Source organism: Taudactylus pleione, unplaced genomic scaffold, assembly GCF_031769625.1.
Source record: "Taudactylus pleione unplaced genomic scaffold, aTauple2 ptg000141l, whole genome shotgun sequence".
NCBI lineage: Eukaryota > Metazoa > Chordata > Amphibia > Anura > Myobatrachidae > Taudactylus > Taudactylus pleione.
Genome location: NW_028284543.1, coordinates 303,278 through 315,419, shown reverse-complemented (window position 1 = coordinate 315,419; position 12,142 = coordinate 303,278). Strand labels below are relative to the sequence as shown.

The 12,142-nt window shown below is 39.2% G+C and overlaps 1 protein-coding gene across 1 annotated transcript in view; it reads right to left on the bottom strand.

The window, feature by feature from the left end:
- ASPDH (aspartate dehydrogenase domain containing) overlaps positions 1–10,942 on the bottom strand; it is a 251,818-nt gene extending 240,876 nt beyond the window's left edge. The window contains exons 1-2 of the mRNA XM_088473824.1: positions 10,891–10,942; positions 1,483–1,627 (exon numbers count right to left, since the gene is read on the bottom strand). Of these exons, the coding sequence (XP_088329950.1) occupies positions 1,483–1,627; positions 10,891–10,942 (197 nt within the window). The remainder of the gene's footprint in view (positions 1–1,482; positions 1,628–10,890) is intronic.
- Between the last annotated feature and the right edge of the window lie 1,200 nt (positions 10,943–12,142).

Here is a 12,142-nt window from a genome sequence, read left to right as displayed (position 1 = left end):
ACTCATCCTTCCTCTTGGTGACAGTGTAATAACAGTAAGACACAGCCCCATGATGTGTAGGTGTATAACGTGTGCTTCCTCTCATCCTTCCTCTTGGTGACAGTGTAATAACAGTAAGACACAGCCCCATGATGTGATGGTGTATAACGTGTGCTTCCCCTCATCCTTCCTCTTGGTGACAGTGTAATAACAGTAAGACACAGCCCCATGATGTGTTGGTGTATAACGTGTGCTTCCTCTCATCCTTCCTCTTGGTGACAGTGTAATAACAGTAAGACACAGCACCATGATGTGTAGGTGTATAACGTGTGCTTCCCCTCATCCTTCCTCTTGGTGACAGTGTAATAACAGTAAGACACAGCACCATGATGTATAGGTGTATAACGTGTGCTTCATTCATTCCAGTGTAAGCCAGTCTCTGCCCTGCAGCCCCAGCTCCTGGAATTTACACCTAACAGACATTTTACTTCCACAGCATCATCATCCTCATCATTGGGGACATGCACTCAGGGTAGGCAGGTTAGGAAGAGCCTCCCCTGTCATACACCTGAGATTTAATATATAAATGATTAGAATAATACAAAAAAGATATTTATAACTTAGAAACATTTTCTTTGTTTATTGTAATAATTTTTATAGTTAACACTCACCAGCTTTGTGGGACTTCAGGGAGATGGGAGATGAGGCAGCAACAGCTCAGCCTCGCTTCTGTATAGTCAGAAACGGCTTGCAGAGCTGTGGGCGGAGCCACACCATGAGCAGTAAGCTGCACAGAAAGAGAGCTAATAGAGGCATGCCTCTGAGCATGGGGGGGGTGCCTTGGGCACTGGTGAATACTTTGGATGTGTCATGTGACCAGGAAGTGCGCTGTGAAAACAGTGATGCAGGTAGGAAATCAATGGACACTGAAGCTTAGTGTAGTGAGAGGAGAGTTACAGTGAGTAGGGGGTGAGACAGGCTCCCTGCACTCAGGCCCATCCCCATGTGTTCCTCCCCACCCATTTACCTCAGTGCATGTCACTATTAACCCCTGATCACTCTCCAATGAATTAGCTTTCTCAGACATACAGTATAGGCTGTATCTGTTCACTATTGTGTACTGAGCCCTCCCTTGTTCTACCTCTCTCGGCTCGGTCGGGCATGAGTAAGCTATTAGAGTGGTATATGTGTGCATTGGTGCCAGATACGCTATGCAGCCTTGTGCAGTGCTCACTCTGCATTACACCCAGCTATTCATGTCAGCTTCCCATCACATTACATGCTGAGAGTGGTGGCAGCTTTTGTTTTTCCTCCAGAGAGATTTTGAAAGAAGATAATCATTTGTGGGAGGATAGCTATGAAAATAATGATCAGATGGAGGCTTAAGGGTACTGTCCTTTTTAAAGAAAAAAAATCTATGTAGAATTTCTGCTTTAAGAAGACCTAATTCTATTATTCAACTATATACTGGCTTTATACAAATTCATTCAATGTGTGCGTTACCGTGTCCGAAATTCCGATAGATCATGGAGCTGTAGATGTGGTTCCACTGCCCCTTCCATCCTCATTGTGCTCCTGTTCCAGATAAATGCTAACTCCACATCATGTTTTCCACCTTCTTTTTGAATTTGGTTTACAAGGTAAGAGCCTGTGCCAAAAATAATATTAATAGAAAAACATTTATTTGTTATAGAGACTAACCAGACAATGTCCTGCTGTAAGAGTATAAATAGCAGGATGTATCATAATGAATTTATTTCCTTATACCTTACTGACTTTATCGCTCATCAGTATCTTCAAACCCGGGTTTCGCTACTTAATATGTGGCCCAACAATAATCCCTTTTATTTTCTGAATTAGGCTGTGTATGAAGTCTGTGAACAGTAAATACTGTGGTGAAAGTAGATCAGTTGATTCTAAAATATAGGACGAGATGCAGGAAGGGGAAAAATGCGGCCAAACCCCGGAAATGCGGGTGTAAGCGCATTTCTCATATGCACCGAGCCCCGGAGTGGGATGCACGCTAAGCTTGGATGCGGTGGGTAAAGCAACCTTCCTGATGGCATTACCCATAGAAGGCTATGGGCTTCTCTCCGTAGAGTGCTAATAGAGAGATCCAATCGGACCCCTCCCAGGAGCACCCGTGGAGCGTGCGTCCTTCTGCACAAGCACAGAAGGACGCCGGAGGGGCTTCTTGGTCATAGACAAAGGGATGCTCTTACCGACAGAGTGGTCCTTTGCGGAGATTGTCATGCATCCCACCCATAGTGAGGATAAGAGGGGAAAGGAGAATTATTATTATTTATTTAAGGAACAGAATTGTGTAGTAAGAAGATTTAAGTCCATCTATATAGGTAGTGTCTATATCAATGTCAGACGACCTGTACTATTTAGAGATGCATTAATAACATTTATTAAGATGTTACAGTATATCCAGCATTCATCTTCTGTAAAGCTTATAGGCCAACAAACAAAGATTGAGCTTAATATATACTAAATTTAGTCTTTTTTCTTTTCATTTGTATTGTATATCTGAATGACATATATGAATGTAATGGTAGAGTAAGGTTTTATCATCTGCATTTGAAGACTGTGGCCAGAGAAAACTTAGATACAGTATGTGTCCAAAAAAAGTAGTTGGTTATTGTGTGTGGGGTGTGGGGTCCTTATCTCTCTGCTGTAGAGCAAAAGAGGAGAAGAAAAGTAGGAGCAATAATAGAGTACTTTCCTGTCTCACAACATCCATCAATACATCATCCTGCACATAATCCCTCTAAGGTCTAGGTATAGGCATAGATTACATAGCACTTAGGGCACCATGTAACACTGATACATAACCCTAACCTGCATATAATCCCTCTAAGGTCTAGGTATAGGTATAGATTACATAGCATTTAGGGCACCATGTAACACTGATACATAACCCTAACCTGCATATAATCCCTCTAAGGTCTAGGTATAGGTATATTTACATAGCACATAGGGCAACATATAACACTGATACATAACCCTAACCTGCATATAATCCCTCTAAGGTCTAGGTATAGATTACATAGCACTTAGGGCACCATGTAACAACCATACATAACCCTAACCTGCATATAATCCCTCTAAGGTCTAGGTATAGGTATAGATTACATAGCACTTAGGGCACCATGTAACACTGATACATAACCCTCACCTGCACATAATCCCTCTAAAGTCTAGGTATAGATTACATAGCACATAGGGCACCATGTAACACTGATACATAACCCTAACCTGCATATAATCCCTCTAAGGTCTAGGTATAGATTACATAGCACTTAGGGCACCATGTAACAACCATACATAACCCTAACCTGCACATAGTCCCTTTAAGGTCTAGGTATAGGTATAGATTACATAGCACATAGGGCACCATGTGACACTGATACATAACCCTAACCTGCATATAATCCCTCTAAGGTCTAGGTATAGGTATAGATTACATAGCACATAGGGCACCATGTAACACTGATACATAACCCTAACCTGCACATAATCCCTCTAAGGTCTAGGTATAGGTATATATTACATAGCACATAGGGCACCATGTAACACTAATACATAACCCTAACCTGCATATAATCCCTCTAAGGTCTAGGTATAGGCATAGATTACATAGCATTTAGGGCACCATGTAACACTGATACATAACCCTAACCTGCATATAATCCCTCTAAGGTCTAGGTATAGGCATAGATTACATAGCGCTTAGGGCACCATGTAACACTGATACATAACCCTAACCTGCATATAATCCCTCTAAGGTCTAGGTATAGGTATAGATTACATAGCACATAGGGCACCATGTAACAACCATACATAACCCTAACCTGCATATAATCCCTCTAAGGTCTAGGTATAGGTATAGATTACATAGCACTTAGGGCACCATGTAACACTGATACATAACCCTCACCTGCACATAATCCCTCTAAAGTCTAGGTATAGGTATAGATTACATAGCACATAGGGCACCATGTAACACTGATACATAACCCTAACCTGCATATAATCCCTCTAAGGTCTAGGTATAGATTACATAGCACTTAGGGCACCATGTAACAACCATACATAACCCTAACCTGCACATAGTCCCTTTAAGGTCTAGGTATAGGTATAGATTACATAGCACATAGGGCACCATGTGACACTGATACATAACCCTAACCTGCATATAATCCCTCTAAGGTCTAGGTATAGGTATAGATTACATAGCACATAGGGCACCATGTAACACTGATACATAACCCTAACCTGCATATAATCCCTCTAATGTCTAGGTATAGGTATAGATTACATAGCACATAGGGCACCATGTAACACTGATACATAACTCTAACCTGCATATAATCCCTCTAAGGTCTAGGTATAGGTATAGATTACATAGCACTTAGGGCACCATGTAACACTGATACATAACCCTAACCTGCACATAATCCCTCTAAGGTCTAGGTATAGGTATATATTACATAGCACATAGGGCACCATGTAACACTAATACATAACCCTAACCTGCATATAATCCCTCTAAGGTCTAGGTATAGGCATAGATTACATAGCATTTAGGGCACCATGTAACACTGATACATAACCCTAACCTGCATATAATCCCTCTAAGGTCTAGGTATAGGCATAGATTACATAGCGCTTAGGGCACCATGTAACACTGATACATAACCCTAACCTGCACATAATCCCTCTAAGGTCTAGGTATAGGTATATATTACATAGCACATAGGGCACCATGTAACACTGATACATAACCCTAACCTGCACATAATCCCTCTAAGGTCTAGGTATAGGTATATATTACATAGCACATAGGGCACCATGTAACACTGATACATAACCCTAACCTGCATATAATCCCTCTAAGGTCTAGGTATAGGTATAGATTACATAGCACTTAGGGCACCATGTAACACTGTTACATAACCCTAACCTGCACATAATCCCTCTAAGGTCTAGGTATAGGTATATATTACATAGCACATAGGGCACCATGTAACACTAATACATCACCCTAACCTGCATATAATCCCTCTAAGGTCTAGGTATTGGTATAGATTCCATAGCACTTAGGGCACCATGTAACACTGATACATAACCCTAACCTGCATATAATCCCTCTAATGTCTAGGTATAGGTATAGATTACATAGCACATAGGGCACCATGTAACACTGATACATAACTCTAACCTGCATATAATCCCTCTAAGGTCTAGGTATAGGTATAGATTACATAGCACTTAGGGCACCATGTAACACTGATACATAACCCTAACCTGCACATAATCCCTCTAAGGTCTAGGTATAGGTATATATTACATAGCACATAGGGCACCATGTAACACTGATACATAACCCTAACCTGCACATAATCCCTCTAAGGTCTAGGTATAGGTATATATTACATAGCACATAGGGCACCATGTAACACTGATACATAACCCTAACCTGCACATAATCCCTCTAAGGTCTAGGTATAGGTATATATTACATAGCACATAGGGCAACATGTAACACTGATACATAACCCTAACCTGCACATAATCCCTCTAAGGTCTAGGTATAGGTATAGATTACATAGCACATAGGGCACCATGTAACACTGATACATAACCCTAACCTGCATATAATCCCTCTAAGGTCTAGGTATAGGTATATATTACATAGCACATAGGGCAACATGTAACACTGATACATAACCCTAACCTGCACATAATCCCTCTAAGGTCTAGGTATAGGTATATATTACATAGCACATAGGGCACCATGTAGTGTGATGTAGTCAAGTGAAAAATCACTGATCCTTGAAGTAAAGGCGGCAGCAGTCTTCTTGGGGTCCCGTTTGGCCAATGGTTGGGGTATTCTGGAAAGAGGGTTAAGAAGACATGTGCCTGATAGTGTAATATTGTAGATTACAGTGAAAGTAGGTGCTCAAAATAATTGTGTGTACCAAATGGAAAATTTTTAAACCTTATCTGAATGCCAAAGGTACAGGGCTTCACACTGGATGGGATGAACAGGATGTATAATGATTAGCACTATAGACAGACATTAGAGACACAGGCTCAGCTTCATCGTAACTGAATATGAATAATGTTGGGTTAACACTGTGGTGACAAACACACACACAACACTGCTGTTCTGTAATAGATTTGACTAATATATCAGATGATACTGCTATTTGATTGAAGCACTCTAATTGCTGTATTACATGCATAATTAATGGACTATAAGGGATCTATTAATTAAAAATAAACTATGCTAAACAAACTTTTAGCATAAAGAATAGCACTAAGTGAATATATTCAATACAGGGTTATCTGTATGATGATACTAATAACAGTGAATAAAACACTAAATAAATGGTGAAGCCAACCGTAATATATACTGACTGTATAATAGATTCAAAGGCAGGACAATAATACTGCTGAGAAACTAATTTTGATACATCTACAGCATTCACCATATAAAGGACAATCACATTGTATCAACAAGTCAACAAATGTTGCCACTGACTTATGTTACAGTCAATCAGCTCTGCTCTGGTAAATAGCAAATCTAAGCTTTAGAACAAGTATTTTATTCAACTCAGAACAAATACTGAGATCACAAGTAAGTGACCCAGCGGCCTTATCAGGAACTTTCTAACATAACACTTTTCCTACTTTATACACCATTTCTTTTATTCTAACCAATACTGTTAAGATATGTTTTGATTTTTAATAAACAAATAAGTAATTTTTTCTTCAATCATGTTGCTATTGTGATACTATCATCAGTAGAGCCCAGCACTTTCCCACAATCACCCCAGAGCGCACCCACCAGTCTCACACATTTTTTTCTTTAACATATTATCTCCTGTCAGTAATTTTAAAGCACAGGTTTTTAATGAGATACAGTAACATACAGAGACAGTTTTAACATACAAAATGGTAAAAATAAAGAAATGTGCTTATCTTTTTGGGATGGTACCCAGTCCTCTTATGTAAGGTGTCCAATATCTAGAGAGCCTGGGTCAGCTGGCCTCAATGCATTTTGTCCTATGGGGGCTTCTTTAGGAGTGGTATTGGGTCTACAGAGTGCCTTCTATTAATCCCCTGGATAAAGGGAGGTTTGTTCCTGGTAATTGCGTCAAAAAACGGCAAAGAACGGTGCCTGCGCAGTGCATGGTGGCCATTTTGTATGACGTCATATGTGACATCAGCGTTAACACCGTGTCAGCGCAGGCTCTAAGAGTGTTTCAGCTGCAGGAGACATTCCATGTACACCGGTGGCTGTGTAGTTAACCTGGCCGTATCTGTGTCGAACTTTCTATCCTGGGCATGAAGTAATGACAGCCGTTTATATGTGGCGGTGGCCATTTTGTTGGTTGGGAAAAAAAACTGTACCAATATGGCGGCAGACATTTTGTTGGTTTGAGATGATCATTTATAGATGGATGCAAAGGAAACCATATTTTGCGTTAGCTACAGAATAGGTACCAGGTCAGTTAATTTGCAATATCAGCCATCTTGTGGGATGGTACAAAAAATGCTTTTCAATCAAAACATCACTGGATGTTCTACAGCAATTTCCTTATAGGCAAATACAGTAAAGATCACATTATTACACAATATATGAGGTAGTAAAAAATGGGGAAAACATATATATATATAATCAAAGAGAACGGTCAGGCATGTTGCACTACGTAATAGCATATAATGACCTGGAGTTATCTCAGAGAGCTTACAATTATTTATTGATAATTGAGTGCATATAGTGGACATTATAGACCGTAATAAACAAGGATGAACAAAAAGGATGACCGCGCGAATATGATAAAATGGCTAACATTGCTTATTACTTAAAATGAGACCATAAAAACTCTAAAAGCAACAAAATACAGTAGTTATCTCTCAAAGTAGTAGGAAGCATACAAATAAATATAAACTATTGTTAGAAATATAAAGAAAATAGTGTATGTTATTGCAATACTACAGGAACGGGGTTATTTTGTAGCGGTCATTCAGACCATTTGGTAAGAGAGTATTCAATTCGAATATCCAATACATCTCCCGCTGTGAGTTTATTTGCCAGGTCTCCACCCCTCGGGCCTAACTTCACATGTTCGACACCTTTAAAAGTTAAAAATTCTGGATCTGAATCATGGGACGTTTTGAAATGCTTGGATACTGAATGACTCTCAATCTAATTCCTAATGTTCCTTACATGTTCCTGAATTCGGTTTTAAGTTCCTTTTTATTTTGCCCACGTATTTAAGTCCACATGGGCATTCTAGTACATAAATGACAGAAGAAGTATTGCAATTAATAAAATCTTTTATGCTATACATTTTTGAACTATGTAAGTTGGTAAAAGATTTTCTGTTAGGGTGTAAGTGTTTACACATATTGCATTTTCCACATTTATAGCATCCGACACATTTTAAAATGTCTTTTCTGTTGGGTTCGGTATGTCTAAGCATACTAGGGGCCAGAATATCTTTTACGTTTCTCGCTTTTCTAAAAATGATCGAAGATTTCTGGGGAAACATATTCACTAAGACTAGTTCCATTTTAAGTATCTCCCCAGTGTTTATTCAGAACTTGTCTGATTCTCTTCTCCTCGTTGCTGAATTGGGTGATGAAGGGAACCATATCCTCTTTTTTCCTATCAGTTTTATTCTTATATAGTAAAAGGTTCTCCCTTACTACAGCTTCTGTTTTTGATAAGGATTTGGAGATGAGTGCTTCTGGGTATTTGCTGTGCTTGAACCTTTTTGCAAATATCTCCAATTGTTGTGAGCATACTTCTTTAATACTGCAATTTCTTTTAATATGGTGAAATTGTGAGTAGGGAATATTATCCTTCCAGCTCTTAATGTGTCCACTGTAATGAAGATAGCTATTCGTGTCTACGGACTTAACGTATGTTCTAGTTGAGATGTTACTTTCAGTACCTTTAAGGATGATGTCTAGGAATTCAGTTTCGCTCTTTTGTATTTTGGAGGTAAATTTGAGATTAAAATCATTTACATTGATAAAATCCATAAAATTCTTAAAATCTTCCTCTTCCCCTTTCCATATAATAATGATGTCATCAATATATTGTTTATATAGATGGATTCTCTTTGAAGGGGTTATTTTCATATATGAGTTCAGATTCCCAGTTACCTATAAGAAGATTTGCATAGCTGGGTGTGAAAATCGTGCCCATAGCAGTTCTGCATATTTTCAAATAAAATTGATCTAAAAACTGTAAATAATTGTGTGGTAAAATAAATAAGATCAATTCACAAATAAAATGTTTGTGTGGGGTATCTAGCAGAGGATCTTAAAAATGTTCTACGTGACTCAATACCTTTTAGAATGCTCAATGCATGTATAAAGAGACTGTACATCTATGGTGGCCCAAATAGAAGACACTCCATAGACCCAATACCACTCCTAAAGAAGTCCCCATACGACGAAATGCTTTGAGGCCAGCTGACCCAGTCTCTCTAGATATTGGACACTTTACCAAAGAGGACTGGGTACCATCCCAAAAAGATAAGCACATTTCTTTATTTTTACCATTTTGTATGTTAAAACTGTGTCTGTATGTTACTGTATCTCATTACTGATGGGAGATCATTTGTATCTATTCCAAAGCTTGTGTATATTCACTACACACATTTCCAATAATTTTTGAGGAAAAGGGATACTAGGAGACTATTTGGAAGTATTTACTGCACACTTTTAATATGGCACTCTCTGGTACGCAGTTCTTTGTAGTTCTGTCCAGCACAGATGGTGTAATAGTTAGCATTACTGCCTCACAGCACTGAGGTTGTTGGTTCGATACCGACTATGGCCCTAACTGTGTGGAGTTTGTATAATTCTCCCTGTGCTTGCGTGGGTTTCTGCCAGGTACTCCGGTTTCCTCCCACACTCCAAAAATATACTGGTAGGTTAATTGGCTCCTAACAAAATGACCCCTAGTGTGTATGTGTATGCGCATGTGATAGGGAATATAGAGTGTAAGCTCCACTGGGGCAGGGACAGATGTGAATGGCCGAATATTCTCTGTAAAGCGCTGCGGAATATGTGTGCGCTATATAAATAACTGGTAATAAATAAATATTATATAAAATTACTACACTAGATAATCCCTTTTCCCCTGGGCTTGAATGAGCTCTTTGTAAGGTGATCCAGCAGACAACATCCTATCCACCCCATCCAGTGTGAAGCCCTGTACCTTTGGGATTCAGATGAGCTTTAAAGATTTTCCATTTAGTACACACAATTATTTTGAGCACCTATTTTCACTGTAATCAACAATATTACACTATCAGGCACATGTCTTCTTACCCCACTTTCCATATATCTCCTGATTGGGTATGTGTACAGTGGGGATGGGGGGCAAAGTCACAAGGTGTCACATTGAAGAAAATAAACCTATAATATTAGCAGCATCCCTCCTAATGTGAGGTTTTTACTGGGAGACTCCACGTCTACACATTCGCTATATGGAATAAATATTTACAAGTCACCATATACAACTTTCCCAAATGTCAGAGGCTTTTCCTGAAGGAAACTATGGTGCCTTCTGGGACCTCCACACCCCTTCCCTGGAGTGGGCTGATTTATTAAATGCTTGAACTTTGTATAACATTGGTCAGTGTGCACAAGTGCTGACATCTTTACAAAGGAAGGAGCCACCTGCACTATGGTTTGCACATCACCTAGTTATGTCAGCACTATGATTGGCTGTAATGATGGCCGATTAGAGTGTAAACTACCGAATTCATCTTCATGCTGCAGATCAGACCTGTTATTATGTCAGGGAAAAGCAGAAATGTGTTGGGAGACTTTGCAGCATTAATAAATGGGCTCTGAGTGTCGGGAATCACTTACCTACACGTCCATAGCCTACAACTCCAATTCTCCTCTTTCTTCCTTCAGACATTTTATTTTCTGCTGTCAGTGGGAAAAGGAGAAATAATAAAGCACCCAATCGGATTTTAGCCTAAGTTGAGAACCTGATTTTTCCATGATAGTGATATATATATATATATATATATATATATATATATATATATATATATATATATACATATATACACAGTCGGGTCCATAAATATTGGGACCTTGACAGAATTTTCATATTTTGGCCCCTAGTCACCACCACAATGGCTTTGAAATGAAACAAACAAGATGTGCTTTAACTGCAGACTTTCAGATTTATTTTGAGGGTAATTACATCCAAATTGGGTGAACGGTGTAGGAATTACAACAGTTTCAATATGTGCCTCCCAATTTTTAAGGGGCCAAAAGTAATGGGACTATTAACTCAAAAGCTATTTCATGGACAGGTGTGGGCTATTCCCTCGTTATTTCATTATCAATTAAGCAGGTAAAAGGTCTGGAGTTGATTCTAGGTGTGACATTTGCATTTGGAATCAGTTGCTGTCAGCTCTCAATATGAGATCCAAAGAGCTGTCACTATCAGTGAAGCAAGCCATCATTAGGCTGAAAAATCAAAACAAACCCATCACAGAGATAGCAAAAACATTAGGTGTGGCCAAATCAACTGTTTGGAACATTCTTAAAAAGAAAGAATGCACCGGAGAGCTCAGCAACACCAAAAGACCCGGAAGACCACGGAAAACAACTGTGGTGGATGACAGAAGAATTATTTCCCTGGTGAAGAAAAACCCCTTCACAACAGTTGGCCAAATCAAGAACACTCTCCAGGAGGTAGATGTATATGTGTTAAAGTCAACAATCAAGATAAGACTTCACAAGAGTGAATATAGAGGGTTCACCACAAGATGCAAACCATTGGTGAGCCACAAAAACAGGAAGACCAGATTAGAGATTAGCCAAACAAATTCTAAAAAAGCCATTACAGTTCTGGAACAACATCCTATTGACAGATGAGATGAAGATCAACTTGTACCAGAGTGATGGGAAGAGAAGAGAAGGAAAGGAACTGCTCATGATCCAAAGCATACCACCTCATCAGTGAAGCATGGTGGTGGTAGTGTCATGGCGTGGGCATGTATGGCTGCCAATGGAACTGGTTCCCTTGTATTTATTGATGATGTGACTGCTGACAAAAGCAGCAGAATGAATTCTGAAGTGTTTCGGGCAATATTATATGCTC